General features: G+C 49.5%; 1 protein-coding gene across 9 annotated transcripts in view; it reads right to left on the reverse strand.

Annotated features, from left to right (window-relative positions):
* Nucleotides 1-577: 577 nt before the first annotated feature.
* The window catches only part of TNC (tenascin C), a 92868-nt gene continuing 73649 nt past the window's right edge, over nucleotides 578-19796 (reverse strand). For all 9 annotated transcript variants that reach the window (XM_004774059.3, XM_004774060.3, XM_045074020.1 and 6 more), the window contains 11 exons: nucleotides 18751-18873; nucleotides 17501-17644; nucleotides 15321-15440; nucleotides 13425-13568; nucleotides 12526-12656; nucleotides 8978-9110; nucleotides 7335-7486; nucleotides 6322-6418; nucleotides 5253-5414; nucleotides 3204-3367; nucleotides 578-1330 (listed from right to left, as the gene is read on the reverse strand). In XM_004774059.3, the coding sequence (XP_004774116.1) occupies nucleotides 1220-1330; nucleotides 3204-3367; nucleotides 5253-5414; nucleotides 6322-6418; nucleotides 7335-7486; nucleotides 8978-9110; nucleotides 12526-12656; nucleotides 13425-13568; nucleotides 15321-15440; nucleotides 17501-17644; nucleotides 18751-18873 (1481 nt within the window). In that variant the 3' untranslated portion in view covers nucleotides 578-1219. The remainder of the gene's footprint in view (nucleotides 1331-3203; nucleotides 3368-5252; nucleotides 5415-6321; nucleotides 6419-7334; nucleotides 7487-8977; nucleotides 9111-12525; nucleotides 12657-13424; nucleotides 13569-15320; nucleotides 15441-17500; nucleotides 17645-18750; nucleotides 18874-19796) is intronic.

Consider the following 19796-nt stretch of genomic DNA (forward strand, 5'->3'; position numbering starts at 1 on the left):
AACAGTTGACATATATCACTGTATATGTTTGAAGCATTATAACATGGTGGGTTCTGTTACATAATTGTGAAATGATCACCACAGAAGGTTCAGCTAACATCCGTCTTTTCATATAGATACAATAAAAAGAAAGGAAAGAAAAAAAAAAAAAAAGAAGTGTGAGTATTGATTGGGAAACTGAGGCACAGAGAGATTAGGGAACTAAGGAATGGTGGAGCCAAGATTTGAACTCAGCTAGTTTGCCGCTGGGCATGTTGATCCTTGCTGGGTTAACAGCTATCTCCTCATCTACATCATGGAATTTCTAGAAGATGGGTATAAAAGCATCTTTGAAACCACACACTCTTAGTCTTGAAAATATTGAGCAAGAAGCTGAGTCTCAAGTGGTAACCTTTCTTCAACCTCGTTCAACTCTGTTCAAAAAAGTGCTTTCTTCTCTCCCAGTCTGTAGGCCCCCTCTCTTCTTCCCTTCTTCCTAGCTGTTCCTTTCTGTCCCTTTCCTGCATTCCTTCCTCTGTTCAAGTACGTTGGCTTTGGTGGAATTCAGGCTGAACAACGAAAGGCAACAACAGCTGAATTTAAAAGTACTTGTGCTTTTATTAAAAAAAAAAAAATACAATCAGGTACTGTCCAGATGTGTTTTGGAAAGGAAGATCTCTTTAAAAATTCTTAGTTTTCATCATTATTATTATATTAATAATATTAATCATATCCTTAAATTCCAAACAGTATTGCTTTTCTGGTTTTTGTTGCATGAAATGTAAAAAAAAAAAAAAAAAAAAAAAAAAAGGCGGGGAGGGGGGAACGGCCTCCCATGACACACACCGAATCACTGCGAACAACAATAATGATACTTATACAGCTTTGTGTAAAATACAGCCAGTTCTAACACAAACTACCACGGTACAGCCGACCCCTCTCCCATTCCCAGAGCCACCCAAGACAACCACCTTGATGCTGTCAATGGAAGATGTTTGCTGATTCAAACAATGAAACAGACACCTGTGGAGACTGTTGTCTTTGGTGCGAAGGAAGTCCTCGCAGAGAAGGGGAGGCCAGTGCTCTTGTCATCGGCCCCCATGATCCACGGTCACCTTTATCTCCTGCCAAATACCCGGGTGTGGCTTGATGGTTGGACAGGTTGTATTGAGACTTTGGTAAAATTTGCTTCTTCCTCTGGGCCCTGCTCCTCTCCCACCCAGTTAGTTTTTCCTGGAATTTACGCCCGCTTGCGCCTGCCTTCGAGATTTCGGAAGTTGCTGGGTCTCAGCTTCATCTCAGCAAACTGGATGGAATATTCGTGGCCCTTCCAATGGAACCAGTTGACGCCCTGTGAAAAAGAGAAGGCCTCCAGATGGGTTTCCACTAGACAAGGTGTTCACCGACCGCTGCTGCTTGGTCGACGGGAACAAGGGGAGTTCTGTCTGAACCTGACCATTTGGTATCTCACAGCTGTCTACTGCCTATCTGTGTATTGATCCATCTACTGTGAACTTGCAAAAGGAGCTGGCTGAATCTGACTCAGTTTTTCAAATGTCTGTCAGAAGCTACCTGCATTTGCATTGAGCTTTGAGCTCCCATAGTGAAACAAAATGGTAGCTGGTGAAACAAAATGGTGGCTTGTGAAATAAAATGGTGGTTCATGAAACAAAATGGTGGCTGGTGAAACCTCCCATCAGTAGGAGTAGGTGCTGAAGGAATTCAGGTCATGCTTGGAGGTTACAGAATTGACTAGCTATATGCAGGGAAGTCTCTAGTTCCCAGGATTCCTGTGGACTGTTTTAATAGAGGTTTGTCTGGAATGGCAGGAAGAACACAGGCAGAGCACAAATTTTACAACCTGACATATAGGGTTAAACCTTAAGGCTCTTACTTGAGACATAAATGGTCTTGAACCAGTCATCAGAACTTTCTGGGCTTTAGTTTCACCATCTTCCCCCCCACCCCCCAACCCCTTTTGGGTCTGAAGTGACAACCTTGGAAGAATGCTATGAGGGTTAAATGAGTTTGTGAGGGAGCGATCATAGCGCTGGGCACATTGTAGGTACGAAGTAAATATGACTTCTCTCATCTCCAACAGGGAAAATCATCCTTAGAAATTTGGCTAGAGATTTTTTTTTTTTCCTCAAGAAAAGATTATATTTGTGTCTGGGCCTCCTAATTCCATGTTAACTCTCCCACAGAGTCTAAAGATAGCAGAATCTGCCTGTCGAAACCCACAATGCCCCTTGCCCCACAGTGTGGTTGGGGGATTGGGGACGGTCCAACCCTCTGCCTCTAGGCAGCCACTACCTCATTCTCTGACCTCTCTTCTCTTTAGCGGCATGGGGCTTTGAGGAGACCTGGAGAAGTTAATGGCTGGTAAAATGAGGCAAGAAAATAGAGATACTTCATGGGATTCTGTTTGGCATTCACTGACTGCAGACGGTCTCTGAATCCGACTGGCAGGTCGGGTGTGAGAATGGCTGGCTCGCCCCATGGGCAAATGTGTCTGTAACCACTCAGTTCTGGTGAACTACTTGGCCTGCCTTCCTCTGCCCTCCATCGTCCCTCGGACAGAGGTGCCGAGTGGGATGCAAGCCCTCCTTGTTCTATGCTGGGGACTGAGGCCAGAGAAGGAAAGTGAGGTCACCGAGCCCACACGGCTGCCAGAGCAGAGCCAGAGCTGGGACGGGGCGCCCCTAACTCCTTCGTGGCCTTTCACGTCAGCCCACACTGGAGGTGGGGGAGGATGGAAAAAGAAGTTTCCTTTCGGGCATGCGTTTTTGTTTTTGTTTTTGTTTCCAGAAGGACGTTGTGTCACTGTGGAGGCAGGGAATGAGAAAAGAAAGGTAGTACAATAATTCTAGAGTGAAAGTATCCTGGGGCAACATCGTAAGGTGGAAAGAATACCCCACTTATGCCCCCGCATCACCTAGACACCTCCCCTTTAGTCTGCTTTCCTTCTGGAGTTCAGACTCTGGCTCTGTCTGCTGAGAGCTCTCTGTTTTGGAATCCACTGACCAGTGGTCTCCCCGGGATCTTCACGGGTTAACAGGTGCTGTCTCGAGGATTTCATCCAACCTCCTGTGTCCCCGAGGTTCCTCCTTGCGGGAACAGAGGTGACACCATGTCCCAGAGGTTGCTGCCCCCTAGTCTCGGCTGGGACCGAGGGGCTGGGGTGCCCCCCTGTCACCTGTCCCCGACCCTCACAGTTGGCTCACCTGACTGTGGTTGTTGTCCCCGTACCTCCCCATCAGGTTGACACGGTGACAGTTCTTATACCAGAAAGCCCCCTTGTAGGACAGGGCGCAGTTGGTGATGGCTGAGTCCGTGTCCTTGTCGAAGGTGGAGAAGGATCTGCCGTTGTGGTAAGCCATGGAGTCACCTGTGGAGAGGAGATATGGGTCTGAGGAGTCCCAGAACAGGTTTTCCTCAGGGGCTTGGAAGGGCAGAACCGGGGTGGCAGCTGAAAGATCCTGGGGTCACTGCCCTTGAACCTCAGGCCGAGAATTAGTGTCGAGCACAGGACTGGAGGGGAACCCCCGAGGGTTCATGGCGGTTGGAAGCTGCATAATGTGCCAGAAAGAGGCCTGTGATGGCTTTGGAGGGTCCGGCTCTCACTCCACAGTGTGACCTGGCCCACGTCAGGCCTCCAGCTGAGCCTCAGTGTTCTCTTCTTGAAAACGGAACCAGCGCATTGATTCCGCCCACCTCAGCGTGAGGTGGGACAGTCAGTGGATATGAAGGTAGAGGGGTACGTGTAGCAGCTGTGATTTTCGCTACTTTGATCATTTTGTTTTGCATTCCTTTACATAATGGAGCTCAGAGAGGGAAAGACAGGACTGGTCTTTTGAAGCAAGGTTCAAAGGGCCTCAGATGCCTGGTTAAGGAGGAAGCGACCAGGAGCAGGTAGGTATGGAGGAAATGAGGTGCCCTTCTGTGGAGCGTGGGCTGCCACCAGGAGCAGCTCTACCGCGGTCCCTTCCTGAGGGGGCTTTGGAGACGAAGGCAGAGAGAGGCGGGTGTAGCTGCATTCCCGCTGCTCAGTGACCCCTGCCCGGTGACAATATCCTTCTTGCCTGAAGCCACTTCACTCAAACAGATATTTATTGCCAGGTGATAAAATGTCAGACCTCTTTGAGGGACACAAGAATGAACACCATCTCGGCCCCTGGCTCTCTGTATTCACTACTGCCATGCTGATCTCGCAAGCACTTGGCCTCTCCTTAGATAGCAAATCTTTCTCTGGAGACTCTCCCCATTATGGATGTTTCCTCTCAGGGCTCAGAGAGGCTGGGGAGGTACCACAGCGTCTGCCTTTTCTGTTTTCATGGACATAACCCGATGCCACCCCAGAGCAGGGAAGGGTGGGTGTACTGTCAGACCCGACCCCTCCTCGTTACCAAGCACACCTGTCTGCCAACAAGCCCACCCCTGGGTCCACCTCAGGCAAATCACGCAGCTTTTCTGGGTCAAAGTTTCCTCATCTGTGTCACAGGGACATCTTCCTGGACCAGTGTCCCTGAGAATCGGAAGGAGGTAATGCTTCCGGAACAGCTGCAAAGAGGAGAGGCTCCCTCGTAAGTCTGAATGTGTGTGGCTTCCTTACTAACCTCTCCACTAATGTGGAGCTGGTAAAGCACACAGGGACCATGCCAAGTCCATGACATCTGCACGATCTGAGCTAGCTTAGGCACCGGACAAGATCCACAAGGACCATTTGGCAGGCAGTGAGCTTCTGGTCATGAGGTCTGGGGGTTGTGGCTAGATGACCGTGTGGCAGAGGATACCCCTCGAAAGGATGCAAGCAGCTGGGGAAGGAGTCAATGCCTGCAACCCAGAGTGGGGTCCACAGACCAGCAGCATCCCCAACAGTGGCAGTGCCAGGAAACCCATAGGAAACACAGAACCTCAGTGTGTCCACACCCGCTCATTAATGGGATCCCTGGGGGGTCGTATGTACAAGAAATTTTAATAAATAAATACATTTAGATGCAGGGTTAGGTGAGTCTCCAGGCTCAGTTGATATCTAAAAATGGGTAAGAAAAAGACATATTGTTCTGATTCCCAACCCTACTCTGCTTTGGTGACCAAAGTATCTACTCTACTCTGCCCAGTTGATGTTCTGGTCTAGTACCTAGTAAGGATTCCGATATTTGTTGACCTGATCAATGGATGGATTCGTGAAGGAAGGGATGAGGGAGGAATGAGCTAAAAGCCTAAGGAAGGCTTCTGTGGTTCCGGAGGCGGGGCTTGTGGCTGTCCCCTACCTGCGGTCCCGCTGTAGCCCTCCACCCTCAGCTTGTAGCGAGTCTTGGCATCCCCCACGCTGAACTTGTCGTAGACGGCGTACGCGGTCTTCCCGTGGTCACGCAGGTCCACCCGGAGCTCGTACTGCCCTTGGGCTGTGATTTTGTGGAGGTTGTCCAGCCCTGTGGAGGACAGGCGAGGGTTACAGAGGAAGCCCGAGTGACTGAGGCCATTGCTTCTACTCCATCACCCTGTAGGAGCAGCGGTTGGGCTCTACAAAGAGGTTCTGCCTCCCACAGACCGGGCCTTGAGGTTTGGTCTGGTCTGCTCCTCGCTGGCACAACGCCAGGTGAAATCTAGGGTGTTTCTGAGCCTCAGGGAAATTCAAGGTGGCATCTCTGCCCTGCCCACCTCCTAGGGCATCGTGGAGATCCAGGAGATAAGGTGGAGAAAGCACTTTTAACCTCCAAAGCCCCTTGCAGGGGGAAGGCAGTGGACACTAAGGGGATGGACATTTCCCAGTGAGGGTGCCGGAGCGCGGAACAGTGCCCCCTGCAGGGAGATTGTGGGAAAGTGCGTGCTGCGTGAATGGATGGATGGACGGATGGAGGGTGGCTTCGTGGTGGTGTTTGGGGAGATTTCAAGTGGCAGCTCTACAGCTTATTGGCTAGATTCTTGTGAGCATATGACTTCATTCCTCTTTTCCCACGTGCAATCCGGGAATTTTGTAGCTTGCGCAGGTGCTGGGTGTTCCAGGTTATGGCTATAAGGCCCATCCCAGCACCTGGAGCCCAGGATGGAAACAGTTAATAATATCAGTGAAGATGAGTCTGATGTGGTTCAGTGAATGACTTTAGTCTAGGCTATCCTTCACGTCTGGTTGTTGGCTCTTCCTGGACCAGATTTTTATTTTTAATGACCTAGAGAACTTAAAGTCTTTTACAAGGAAGAGCTGGTATCCTGTGTCTACCACCAGAGCTACTGTTTCCTCTTAGGCTCTTTCTCTCCCATGGGTTGCTGTGGCTTAGGAACAGTGACAAGGAGGGCAGAAATGGGCACTTGGGACGCACACAGGCAGGGGTACATTACCAAGCCAGAACTCTTCTCTGCGGTCCCCAAATCCAGCAGCATAGGCTTTCCAGTTGCGATAGAAATCCTCACGTCCATTCTTGCGTCTCAGGAACACCTGGAACATATGAATCAGGGTGCACGTTAGCTCTCAGAAGAAATAGAAGGCATCTCTCTGAGAGGAAGGGCATTGGAGCTGTGGGAAAAGCACCAGTCCCCAGCTCTATCTGTCACTAACTTGCTGTGTGACTCTGGGCAGGCCACCTCCACCTGAAAAACAGGGATTAAAAATATCACCCAGCTTTGGGTGATCACGATGGGTCAAGATTAGCTCATCACTTGGTCTAAATGCAACACTCTGGGTAGGACCCTGATATGGGGAGAGGCCATGCACATGGGACGGGGGAATGTGGGCGCGCTCTGTACTTTATGCTCACTTTGCTTTAAAAAATAAAGTTTATGGGGCCCCTGGGTGGCTCAGTCAATTAAACATCTGCCTTTGGCTCAGGTCATGATCTCCTGGTCCTGGGATGGAGCCCTGCCTCAGGCTCCCTGCTCAGCAGGGAATCTGCTTCTTCTTTTCCCTCTGCCCTCCTCCCTGCTCTTGCTCTCTCTCTCTCAAATTAAAAAAAAAAAATTATTAATTAAAAAAAATACTACCCAGCTCAAACAGTATTGGGATTGAAATAATTCACATCAAACTCTTAGCACAGTGGTCGAAAGAAAATGCTAATTAAGCCACATAATGGGTTCCATGACCATCCTCATTTTTATGCATCAGAGAGTTGTTTGAGGATCAGATCAGATAAATTACAAAAAAATTATTTTCTCTTGTTTCCCCCCCACCCAGCTTCTTCCCCATTCCTTTTTTTAGAGACAGCTCCCGAGCGTCTCTGGATGACAGGCACGATCTCGCAAAACCTCCAAACATCGGTGTCTGAGTATGTGAGTGGACGTGCCGCCAACCCCCCCCCCGCCGCCCCTGCTGTGCCCTCTGCCCCCAGGCCCCAGGGCTGAAGACTGGGGATACTCACGATCCATCCACCCCCATCAGAGGTCATGTCACAGAAGACTTCCAGAGCCTGAGCCTTATCACCATTCAGGTAAATGGTGTAGAGACCAGAGGTGGTGTCCCCATTCAGCATCGCTTGGGAGCAGTCCCGGGGGAATGGGTACAGGAGCCCAGCTGCAGGATGAGAAGGAAGAGTGGGCCTCTTAGAGCAGGAGGATTGGGGTAGGAGCTTTCAGACTGCAGCCCCACTGCACGCCGCCTGGGTATCTAAAGGCAAGCAGCTTGACCTCTCTCCAGCTCCGTTCTCTTGTGTGCAAGTTGGGGATAAATCCTCTTTTGCAGCGGTTCGATGAGGGTTTAAAGATTATAGATATAAGGCACCCAGCTCCGTCCCTTCTATTCATGGAGGTCACCAGTGATGTCAGTGGGGTGCCAGTGCGGGGGTGGAGAACAGAGCTGCTCTGAGGAACAAGTATCAGGCTGACCTTGATCTACCTCAAGCAGACCCAGGTCCTGGCAGGATGGCTGGGTATCTAGCTCTATGCGGTGGCTTGCTGTGGATCAGGGCATTCTACGGGGCATCTAACAAGCATGCTTTCTAAATTCTTCAGAGGATTTGAGAGCCAAAGACAAGGGTTCTAGTCTTGAACTTGCACTCCTTTGCCTCAGGACACCGGAGAAGTCATTTAACTGCTCTGAGTCTGGGAGGGACCAAACATGAATGCCTGGGAAACCTCCAAGTGCTTTAATGTGATGCAAAGCAACGTCCAACTTGACAGAAATGCAGTCTTGGGGGCTGTGCTGAGCAGGTGGGACAGAGAGTTGGCTGTTCTGACCTGACCCCTCTGGCAAAGGGGACCCTGGCTTCTGCAGCAACGTCAGCAGGGGTGCGCAGAGTAACTGGAGCCGTGTGCGAAGGGCAGGAGGCACTGGGATGCCCTCTGGGTACCCCGTGCTCTGGGCTTTCCAGAGGGCCCCTCTCCCCCTCTCAGGAATGAGCACGTCCTCTGAATTCACCAGAGAAATGCCTTGCATGTTTGCCGTCTGCAGACCACACCTGGTGGCCAGGTATGGGGCAGCTTTCTGGGGCCCGGAACCCCCGAGCCCAGATCTCCCTCTCACTCATGCTAGAACCTACAGTCATTTCATCTCTGGGATCTTCTGCTTCCCCTGCAGAAAACGGGACCTGAGGATCCTACCAGCTTGGTGGGAGGACTGGTTTTGATTTTGATCATGGGCGGGTTTTGTAATGGCCCGCACGCTGAAGGAAAAAAAGGCCTCAGCTTGTAGTGAGCCCAGCGCCTGCGCGCACACTGGGCTAGGAGCTCAGAGAGCACAGGGGTCTTGTGAGGAAGGGATACTTGTGAATCCCATAGATGAAGAAACTGAGGCTTGCAGAATGGCAGTAACTTTCCTAGATCACCCAGAGCAAGTGGTGGAGATGGGGCTTGTGTCCAGAGCTCTCACTACTGGCCCTCCTTCCCTCTCACCACGAGGTCCTTAACCTCCTGCACCCACATTCCTCGGGCTTGCAGGGAGAGGCAGGCACTGATCCTTTTAAGAGATTTGAGGGAAAAACTCAGTCATAGTCAGAGGAGAAGTGGAGGGTTGGTCTTGTCTCACAAAGTTCGATCTCAAAGCCCAGCAGCGCCCGGAGCTCCTTACTTGTGGTAAAGACAGTCTGGACCAACTTGCTCCTCAGAGGCCCGTTCAGTGCCTGGATCTTGGCCGTGTAGTGGGTGGAGGGGCTCAGCTCCGCCAGGCTATAGGAGGTGGTTTCTGGACCCAGAATGACTTCCTAGGGGTAGAAGAAAGAATGTAATAGTCCTTTGCCACATAAATCCTCAGGGTACAGATGATACATTCATTCATTCCCCCATCCATTCATTTCTTCACTCAAAAGGATCCACGGAGTCTCACTCGATGTCAGGCTCCATGCTCACTTTTGGACATGAGAGACAGGGGAAGGCAGCATGAGCAAAGGTCCTGAGGCCAGAAGGTACAGAGGAGGAAGTAATGACCTAGGTGAACCACACTTCGTGCTGGGTGCTGGAGTGGTGGAAGAAGTGGGCAAAGGCCTGATTATAAAGGGCCTTAAAGTGCCAAGCTATGGAACTTGAAGCTTATCATGATAAGGAATGTGGATTCCCAAAAAGTTTTTGAACAAGTGAATGACGTGAACCCAGCTTAACTTGGAAGCAAGATAAATCACACAAAGGGCAAAGGGTTTAGATTCTCAGACCAGTTATATCAGTGGTTCCTAATAAGGCTCTTTTTCACAGTCCTTCGGGAAGCTTGAAAATAATACAAAGCCTGGGCTCCATCCCGGACTGGCTGCATCCTAAGAGTCGGAAGTGGGGCTCTTCCAGGCACATACTGAAGAAGCTCCCTGAGCTGTTCAGATGCAGTCAGCATGGGGATCTCGAGTCAAGGGATGACTGCGGGAGCTCAGCAGGCAAGGGCAAAGGCCTGAGCCGACCCAGCATGTCTCCTTCTAGAATGAGATATCCAGGAGAGGCATGACCACCAGACCTCTTCGCACTCCCCCCTGTAGTTTGTGACTGCTCTCGGCGCTGCTGTCTGGAGAGCATTTGTTTCAGCTTTCAGGAAGTCTTCCTCCTTTTCAAATCCTCTTTCCAGCTTCCAATGCCAGTGAATTCACTTTTTAGCAGACGACCTTGGTGTCTGGTATTGGAATTCAATCTACACTGCTAGCAAACCCAGTCCAGCTGTGCTGTCACCTGCAAACACGGCCGGTGAGGTGTAGACAATACCGAGTCAGTGCAGAGGTCCTGCAAGGTTCTCTCGCTTCTTCATGCTGGGCAGGTGGGCTCTCCTGAGTCTTCCATGGGGGAGGTGGGTGGGGGACTGACTTCCAGAGAATCTGAGGGACCCGCTCTCACTCTGTAAGTGGTGGGGGCAGGGGCCAGTCTTACCTTCTGTCTCCCCACAACCTACCTAGGACTCTCTCCTCCTGTACCAGGTTGATTTTCTTGAGTGAAACATACAGTGATGGGGACTAGACACGCAGGAAGGTAATTCAGTAGGCTGACACAGGTGACCCAGTGACTTTTACGTGGCCCTCAGGTCTGGTCCCTGGGGAAGGATCAGCTATTAAGCTGGGTTCATTGAATTACTTGGGGATAAAATTACAACTCAGCTCTCTCAGCGGCTGTGCAAAGTCCTTTTCTAGGCAATCAGGGTAGATTGAAATGAGGCCCAGGACTTGAGGTAAGCTCAGTTCTAGAAAGGGTGCTGGTGAGTCCACTGCACTCATTTTACAGATGGGAACGCGACACCCAGAAAAGTTGAGGGACCTGCCTCCACGCACACAGTGAGTCAGTCTGTTGTTCTGTCAAGTTAAAGAAGGGCCACGGGAGTAACTAGAAATGTGTGTCCACGTCTAGTCAAACATGGCGGATTGGACATACCAGTTTAGCTCTTTAGAATGAGAGTGAAGGGACAGAAAGTACAAGTCTATGAGGATGAAGCGGATGACAGATGAGACAGACAGAGGCATGCCATGTCCACAGAATCCTGATGGATGGGAGGGGCTGTGGTGGGGTACCGAGCGAGGGGACGGAGCCCAGCAGGCTGCGGGGAGAGCTGGCCGAGTGGGGGTGGGGGAATGCCACAGGGCCCAGCAAGTTCAGGAACGGAATGTGTACAAAAGCAAAGATGCCTTTGAAGGCCAGTGTGGGGCATGGCTGAACAAAAGTTTGTTTAACAGCTTAAATGAGGAACAGATCCGATTCCAAGCTCTCCCCATGTCCCCACCCACCCAGCCCACCCTGCCCACCCCAGTCTGGACGGCTGCCCTTCCCAGTCCAGATGAGAGGCTGAGATGTACTCTCTGGAGACACTGAGCCAGAAGGAAGGCTCTGGATTCCAGTCCGCCAGGCCCAGCGGAGCTATCTGGGAACAGAATTAAAGGTGTGTGCACCGCGGGGGCCCAGGCTCCTCCTCCAACTCCACTCCTGGCCGCTTGGCTTGAAGGATTTGGAGGATCCTCTAGGGAGGTGGATTAGCTCAAGAGAAAAGGCTTACAGAGCTGTTACTTTCGAGTCCCCCAACAAAATCGCTGGGTACTTGCTTACTCTGTGGTGAGCCCCGTAGCCCCGTTAGTTGGCAAGCCCCATGTCTGCAGTCAGAACTCCCAATGAGCTGTTTTGTTCTTGACTCAAGTACCAAAGGACCATCAGACACTGGGCTGAAGTCTCCAACATGAATGATGAAGACCCAAACCAAACAACAGCAGTGAAGAGAAAAAGAAAGAAAGAATGAATGAACGAACAGAGCTTGGAAGAGACACTATGCAGGTTGTAGAATAAAACACCAGTAACAGGGCACCTGGGTGGCTCAGTGGGTTAAAGCCTCTGCCTTCTGCTCAGGTCATGATCCCAGGGTCCTGGAATCGAGCCCCGCATCGGGCTCTCTGCTCAGCAGGAAGCCTGCTATCCCCCCTCTCTCTGCCTGCCTCTCTGCCTACTAGTGATGTCTCTCTGTGTGTCAAATAAATAAATAAAATATTTTTTAAAAACCCACCAGTAACATATACTCTTAGAGATAGAGAGGAGAGGATAGGCGGAATACAAACAATAGACTAGAGAAAGACAGATGAGCCTGGAATAAGGAAAAGATTGTGGAAATGTAGAGTGTGATGACCAAAATGAAAAGTTCAATAATGAGTTCAGAAAATAAAGTTTAGAGATCAAGTTCACTTGCATGAAAGGAAGGGCTAAAGTTATTTCACATTGGAAGGTAAAAGAAAAGATGTTAAGGGGCAGAGAATATAAATAACATTTGCTGTAAATAGTATTAATAATTGTTGTCTAAAGAACGTGGTGACGTATGTTTCAATATATAATGGAATGACGCCATCTATGGCAAAGATGCTAAAGAAACCCTTGGCTTTTGTTCAATAAAACATTAAAAGACCATGCACCCAGCTCCTAGAACGTCCACAAGTCTTGTGAGCAGTGGTTCTTGACCTATCAAAACTGGACTCTGGTTAAAGGGAGACAGGGAAGCTGGAGATATGATTGAGAAGGTCTGGCATGGCATCCAATCCCTGTTAATTTTTTTGTTTTGTTTTGTTTTCAGCTCCCTAGCTGCACTGAGATGCAGAAACAGCCCTGGGGTGATTCTTCTCTCCACTGAGGATCACATCCATGTTTCAAATGGCAGTGGGGAGTTTATATACTGCAAGATACCTTGACTGTGCCATCGACAGATTCATACACCAGTAGGTAACCGGTGACTGACGCCCGGGGGGCTCTCCAGGTGAGGAGGGCGGTTTCCGACAGAACTTCAGTAGCAGTCAAGTCCCTTGGAGAATCAAGGTCTGCAGAAGGTAAGTCATTTGTTAGCAAATATGTCAGCAACTCTAGGACAAAACTCCCTTGGCTGGGTTATTAGGAAGGCTGGCTTTCCCTACCGTTCATCTACATGACCTTGGGTGGAACCTTCCCCATCTGTAATGAGGAGGCTGAGTCATGTGATCTCTAAAGACAGAATTCTCTGTGGTTCGTTTCATCCTAAAGGCCAGATGTTCCTGAGCCCAACACACTCTAGATTGGCCTTGGATGGATTTGGGGAGAAAGACACAGCTGGGAACATGATTCCCAACCCCTCTGGGTCCTGAATAAGCAAGCAGGCAGATGAATGCTAATATTGGCATTTACCCCTACCACAAAAGGATGCCTCTTCACTTTCCCTGCCTGCTGCAGTTCGCAAAAAGATCTCACTATATAAAAACCCAATGGACATTTAGGAAAACATGCCTGAAAAATCCTTCTCTTAAAAATATTTCCCTGCCTAGAACAAGGATCATTAAATACTGGGTTGAGGCCCAATGGGGACTGGTTTTACACTTTAAAAAAGCCCTCGTCTTAAAACCATTTCCTAGTCCATGGGGAGAACGTGGTCATTTCAGTTCAAAAGGAAATGATGCGTTTCTTAAGGTCCCGAGTGAGGGGGCGCCGGTGAATTTAGCTGATGCTGATGTCATCACATTGCAAGGATCTGACTTAAGAAAGAAGGGGTTGGAGAGCATGGCCGTTTAAGATGGAGGCTGTGGGTGGGCTGCTTCCAGCTCCCGGCATCTCTGTACCTGTTGTGAACTTGGCAGTGATGACGGAGCTCTTCTGGGGTCCTTTCTCTGCAAAGATCCTCAGTGTGTACTCCGTGGCAGGCTCGAGGTCGGTCAGAGTGTACTCCACCGTGTTCCCGGACACTGTGCGCGTAATTTCTGGCACTAAACATGAAATACACACACACCAAGGCGGTTACCGCTCCCCGTGCGAGCCATCAGCGCACTTGGCACATGGTGCGCACACCTACTTCTAGCAGAAACTTTCAACGACCCTGTGGAAAAGCAGGTCTGATTTCTGAAATGACTCACGCCCTGTTTTCTTTCTTGATCGCTCACTTCATACACAAAGGATTTATCACATGGAGACTGGATTTTTCCATGCATCAAATCGGGAGGAAGGGGACCTGGGGGTCAGGAAGTGTTGCCATGTGGCGCTGTCTGGGGGAGCTTTGCAGCGGAGGCTCAGGAACCAGCTGGAGGAGAGCTGCAGCTAACGTCTCCAAGCCTCAGGCTGCCCAGATTTAATGCTACTTGCTTTCCCCTCTTTTTCAACTTACTCTCATGTGCTTTTATAATCTGACAAACGTTGTTAAATCACGAGGCTGGAGAACCACAAAAATCGGGCAGCTGCAGATGTACGAAAGCCTCGTTACTGCATCTCAGACCCATTGGGTCAAGTCCAGTGGGGAAACCAAAGCATGGTGCCAGGTGGATGTGTTTATTTCCTGATCACAGGTGACTGACCACCTGAGAGATTTCCCAGGGCATGGGACTTTCAGTACTGGAACTGGGGAAGTCCTGGGTAACCTGGGATGAGTTGATTGTCTTGTTTCTCACCCACGAAACCCCCTCTTGTGGACCAGGCCCTTTTCTAGGTCTGCCTCTACTAATTCCATCTTCCCTCTAAACAATGCTCTCGTTCACTGTAGGTACATCACCGGCTGCCCTGACTCAGAGTTCGCTCATTGGGAATATTTAAGAATTGAAGAGATGAATGAGTGAATGAACAGAAGAATAAAAAGAACAACCCCCCAAATCTCTCTTCCCACACTCTCCCACTTGCTCTGTGCCCATAAAGACCTCTCTTAGGTAGTGACCCAGGAGTGAATGCAGACTTTCAGAGGCCCCAGGCATGGGTCACGGCGTCCCTCCATGTTGTCACTGCATGTAAAACACCCCTGAACTGAAAAATAGGAAACTTACATATGGCTTGGGATTCAGATAGTGAAGTCTTTTTCTAGAGTAGTTCATTACAAAAGCATGAATTCATTCTCTGAAAAACAATCTCTTTCTCCTCTCTCTTCCTTGTATTTGAGCTTATGTTTTGGTGGCCGTGATGTGTTGGTGCCCCAAACAAGTGTTGAGTCGGCCAACTAAGCAAATTAATTAGCACAGATGTCTGCAAACATGAGGACAAAAAATTTCTGATTTCTCCATTGCATCTGTTACCTCCTCTGTCGCCTCTAAGAGGCCCAGGCTCCCCAGTGTCCCCTGAAATAGCCTGTTTATGACTATGGATTCTGAACTTATTCTTTGTAAGAGATGGGAGCGGCTGCCTGGAGAGGAAGGCTCATGGTGACAGGCAGGAAGACTAACAGGAGAGGGGGACAGGCTGGGGGAACACATGCATGCTGGAGATGTGCCCTTAGTTTTCTTCCAAATGGCCTACTGGCCTTCCTTGGTGTAACCATACATTGATGCCCTTCACTTGTCAACAAGCAGGGGAGGATGGGTGAGGCCTCCCTTGCTTCCCTCTGGTCAGGCCCTCCGCACTGGCCTGTCCAGCCCTGGCTTCAGCCCATGAGTCTATTTACCCATGTATTTTTGCCATCCGGGGCCAAACATGACAGGGAGGAGGGAGAACGACACAACAGACACTCCTCCTGGTGAGGAGGGTTGTAGACATGGCCTTACCTCTCTCCCCTGTGTAGGAGATGACGTAACTATCCACGGGGGCGAGGGCTGGCTGCCACATGGCCAGGGCTTCCGTGTCGGTGATGTTGGATGTCACCAGGCCAGATGGGCCATCCAGAGCTGCAAAGAAAGAGGATGGTATGTTGGAGAGCTAGGCCGTGGTGGGGTCAGACATCAGCCCACAGCTGCTCCGCTCTCTCACTGCTCCTGGACTCCTGGGGTTGGGACGCGGCGTCTGGTGTGCGCAGAGTTCCGCATCCTGAGTCTGGAGCGGGGACGCCCTGGGTTTGAGTCATGAGGCCTTCCCTTGCTGCCTGGGCTCTCTTGGGTCTTGGTGTCCCCACTTGTGCAAGGGGCATCCTCATTCTATCTGGTTTTATCCTCAGGGATACTCTGGGACTCACACGATAGTGGAGGTGGAAAGGAGCGGTATAAACATCATGGGGGTTATCGCTGTGGTTCATCACTGTTCCCAGGGCAAGATCTTACAAAACGGGGAGCCTCCCAGAGTCAGGGCTGCCAGAGGCTTTTCTGGGCTTTGAGTGAGAGCACCAGTAAGGGGGCTGGGGGGCACCGTGGAGCCCCAGAAGCTGGCAGTCCCCGGTTCTAGTGTGCCTTCTCTGCCTAGCATCTGTGTGTCCTTCTCCAAACCTCATTTCCTCAGGTGTCCCAGGGCAGCTGCTAGAAGGATGAACGAGGCACTGCATGTGTGAAACGTTCTGGGGCAACGCTCGCTCATGGCCGCTGCTATTAGTAACGCGGCTGTTAACATCACTGGCGTCTTTGACGTGATTCCCAAATGACTTGTACTGACAGAGGACGCTGGCCCGTTTAACCGACTCCTGCGATGGCCCAGCATCCCTTTCTCAGAAGTTAATGTAAATAGGACTATGATCTTCTTGCATTTGCATTTATGACTCAATTATCCCAGGACAATGGCCCTGGGAGGCTGGAGGGCAGCTGTCAGCAGCTCATTTCAGAAACAAGGCTCCTGAGACCCAAGAGATGTGATGACCAGCCTGAGAAGCAGGCGGAGTCAGGGTACTTTCAGGAGCCCACATGGTCTGCTCCGAGCTCCTTCCTGCTTCAGCCTGTCTGTACAGGATCTCCTTTAAATGTCCAGGACAGTGGGCCTCGGGAGGGAGTGCACCCACCGTCTGTAACCGGAGAGCCCGTGAATGAAAGATTTCTATGGGGGAAATACGGGCCTGTGTGGAGAGCAGAGAGGACTCTGGGTTCAGATGGGATGTTATAATTGCATATAATCAACTCTTTTCGACTATTAGGGTATTTTTAAAATTTCCTATGAGGCCCGCTCTTTGGATCCCTTAATGGATTAGACTGGATAATTGCTCTTCTATCAAAGGATAAATTGTTCAGAGACATGGCTGTCTGAAGAGAAATTTTCCACTTCATTCTCCCTCAATGCAATTCATTATTTCCCCTTCCTTACAGTACGTTGTACAAATCAGGTTATAATAGGAAAATAATCCTCTATTTTAGAAGAACATGGGGTTTGGAGTGAGACTGACCTAAGTTCAAATTTGCTCCAGCATTTAGTAGTTTGGTGGCCTTGGCCAAGGTATTTCTTTTCCCTGGATCTCAGTTTTTTCCCTCTGTAAAATGGGAATGATAGAAGGCATTTTCATGGTTTAAATGCAAAGGGTTTAGTACCAGTGCCTGGCATGCAGGAGCTGCCCAATCAGGAACGGTTACTTTAAAGCAATCCCCGTTCTCTGTCTGTGCGAGGCACCTGCTTGAAAGGATTCCCAGTGGCTTCATGTGCACATTTATATCTACAGGTTGTTTTAAATAGATCATGTCATAAATTATGGCACCCTGCAAAGGAAGCAGTGTTGTACCCATTTTACAAAGCAGGAAACTAGATCCTGGAGAAATTAACTGACAGCTCACATATCTCTAAGTGGTAGACTTGACATTTCAATGTAGGTCAGTAAGACTCCCAAACTGTGTTCTTTCTTCCACGCTAACCCAAGAAATGAAGGCCCAGGATGGTAAAGGATGAAATCAAGGTTACCCTGCCTGTAAGAGGCAAGGGACCAGAAATGAGGTCTCTGGTGCTCCACATTCATTCCACATCGCACTAGGATTTCCCCAAATAAAAGAAGTTTTTCCAGCTTCTGAGTCACAAGCAATCGTGCATAAGGTGAGAAAAACACCTGTGGCGAAGGATCCCGAGACTGGTTCGCTTTCCTCGAAGCCCTTCATGGCGACAACACTGACAAGGTACTCTGCTCCCGGTAAGAGCCTCACTAGCCTGGTCCGAGTCTTGGTTCCATCCACGGTTACCACTGACGGTGTCCCTGGAACATGGCAAAAGCAAGATCAGGAATGGTGAACCTCATCAAAACTTACTATTGCCCCAAGAACGGGTGTATCTGATTTGAAATGAAACTATATTTTGATCCAGTACCATTTTTTTGACTTCCTCTCATTTACTCCTGCCCTCTGGCATAAGAGAAGACGTCTTACTTTTTGTATAATGCTTTTTTTCCATCCGTGCAGATGCCAAAAACCCAGCCAGGAGGGGAAAAAACATGAAGTCACAATGTGCTAAAAATGGCAAGTTTCCGTTCAGTAGAGAGCTGGCGTGTTTTTATTTATTTATTTTCCCCCACAAAGAATATGAAAAGCTCAGTATGTAATGTATATCTCATCTATTTAACCCATTGTCTTAGCTTTGGAGTATACAGACTCCCTTCCCAGCAGACAGCCTACTCTTTTAAAGAAAGAAGCTGGTCACAGTCAAGACTGTGAAGAAGGCCTCAATTTCTGTTTCTTAGAATTTCAGGGCTGGTAAAGAGCTTATATACCAGCAAGCCAAACTTCTATAGAGCTGTTACAGCCTCACTCTGAAGAGGTATCAGCCATGCTTTCTGGACACACTACCACCTGCCAGAATGTCTTTGCACAGATCTGATGGAGCATCCCCCCTGCCCCAACCACGGTCTTTGTTGTGGCCTTTGTGCGTTGAACTAGAACTCCTAGTTCCACTAGCAAGGCCACAACTCCCCATCTGCACTGAGACAGACACATCTGAGGACCAAAGGGTAAAACCTCACATACATGCAGGTCAGGATCAGCTTTTCAGATGAGTGTGCTCAAAGAGAAAAGGACCAGTGTATTTAGAGTCTCTGCCATTGTGTGGAAACAACATTGGGGTCCATTTCTCATAGAGGGGTTTCAAGGCCGGAGAGGGTCTTCATAAAATGACCCTTCGCAAGGCACTTCCTCCAAGGATCTTACTTACAGCCCTTTACAAATGAAATCTACAGAGATGGTCTCCAACAGAAGAAAGTAATTTTCTTTGGTCCTATTTGGGAGGCTGGGAGTTATGAGAGTCACTTCATTATCCCACTCAAACCCTCCAGGGGCTGCTCCTCCCCCCACCCCCTTTCCAGGGCCCTACCTCCTGCAATGGGCACGTAGGTAACCCGGAAGCTCTCCACCTGGGCAGAGGGCGCCATCCAGCTGACAGTAGCCGAATCTTCAGTGATGTCTGAAAAACTGATCTCCTTCGGAGAGCCCATGGCTGTCAAGGAGAAAGCACATGAGAAACCCAGAAACAGTCAACTCTCTAGCTCGTCGATGATTCTTTCTGGATTCCTTATCTAAGAAGACTCAGCCTCTAGAGTTAGTGTCTGAGCCAAGCCTTGAGGATGGAAAACGCGGTGATCTGTGGTCAAGTTGTGACTTGAGACAAAGACAACTGGTCTCTCATTCAGGCCCAGGGCCCAGCGCCATAGAGCTGGCATTAGGTTTTGTTCAAGTAGAATGTTAACACCACAACTGATACCTGAGGGAGTGAGGCTGGGTGGTTTCACAGCTTGGAATATGCCATCCTATAATTTTTCAGTTGTAGCAATTTTTTCCCCCAAACCTTTGCTTTCTAGTTCCTTTTATTAAATGATTCCAAGACTTGACAATTATGTGGTGCTTTGTAACTGATAAGGATTACTCCTCATTTAGACACCTCTGAGAAGAAGGTGTGGTTGTAGACATTTTACAGAGGAGGAAACTGAGGCTTGGTTCACCGACGCATGTTGTTGTGGTGTGACCTTTCTGGGCCCAGGACTGGGCAGCAGAGCTGGCGCAGCCCGGGGATCCTGGAAATAACATTGACATGGAAACTGACCTCGACAAACCCATTCCCAGAACTGGATGGAGGTCCAGAGCCTGGAGAGCAAGCAAAGTAAACACAATACCTCCTGCACACAGGTCTACCTGCGGGGAGAGCCTTGCCCATGGGTCAGTTTCTGCTACATAAATACCTCCCCCCAAAACCCAGTTTCTGCTGGCTTTTTCTATGTATTTTTTGGCTTAGCTCTTTGCCCTCTTCAGCTGACCATATTTAATCAGAGAGATCAGGAAACAATTTTCAGGTCTCCGGGGAGCTCATTTCCTCATCTTTTCCCTCTCCAACCCACATTGATCATTAAGTTTTAAAACCCACAG

The sequence above is a fragment of the Mustela putorius genome, unplaced genomic scaffold, assembly GCF_011764305.1.
Source record: "Mustela putorius furo isolate JIRA1106 unplaced genomic scaffold, ASM1176430v1.1 tig00537301_pilon_pilon_pilon, whole genome shotgun sequence".
NCBI lineage: Eukaryota > Metazoa > Chordata > Mammalia > Carnivora > Mustelidae > Mustela > Mustela putorius.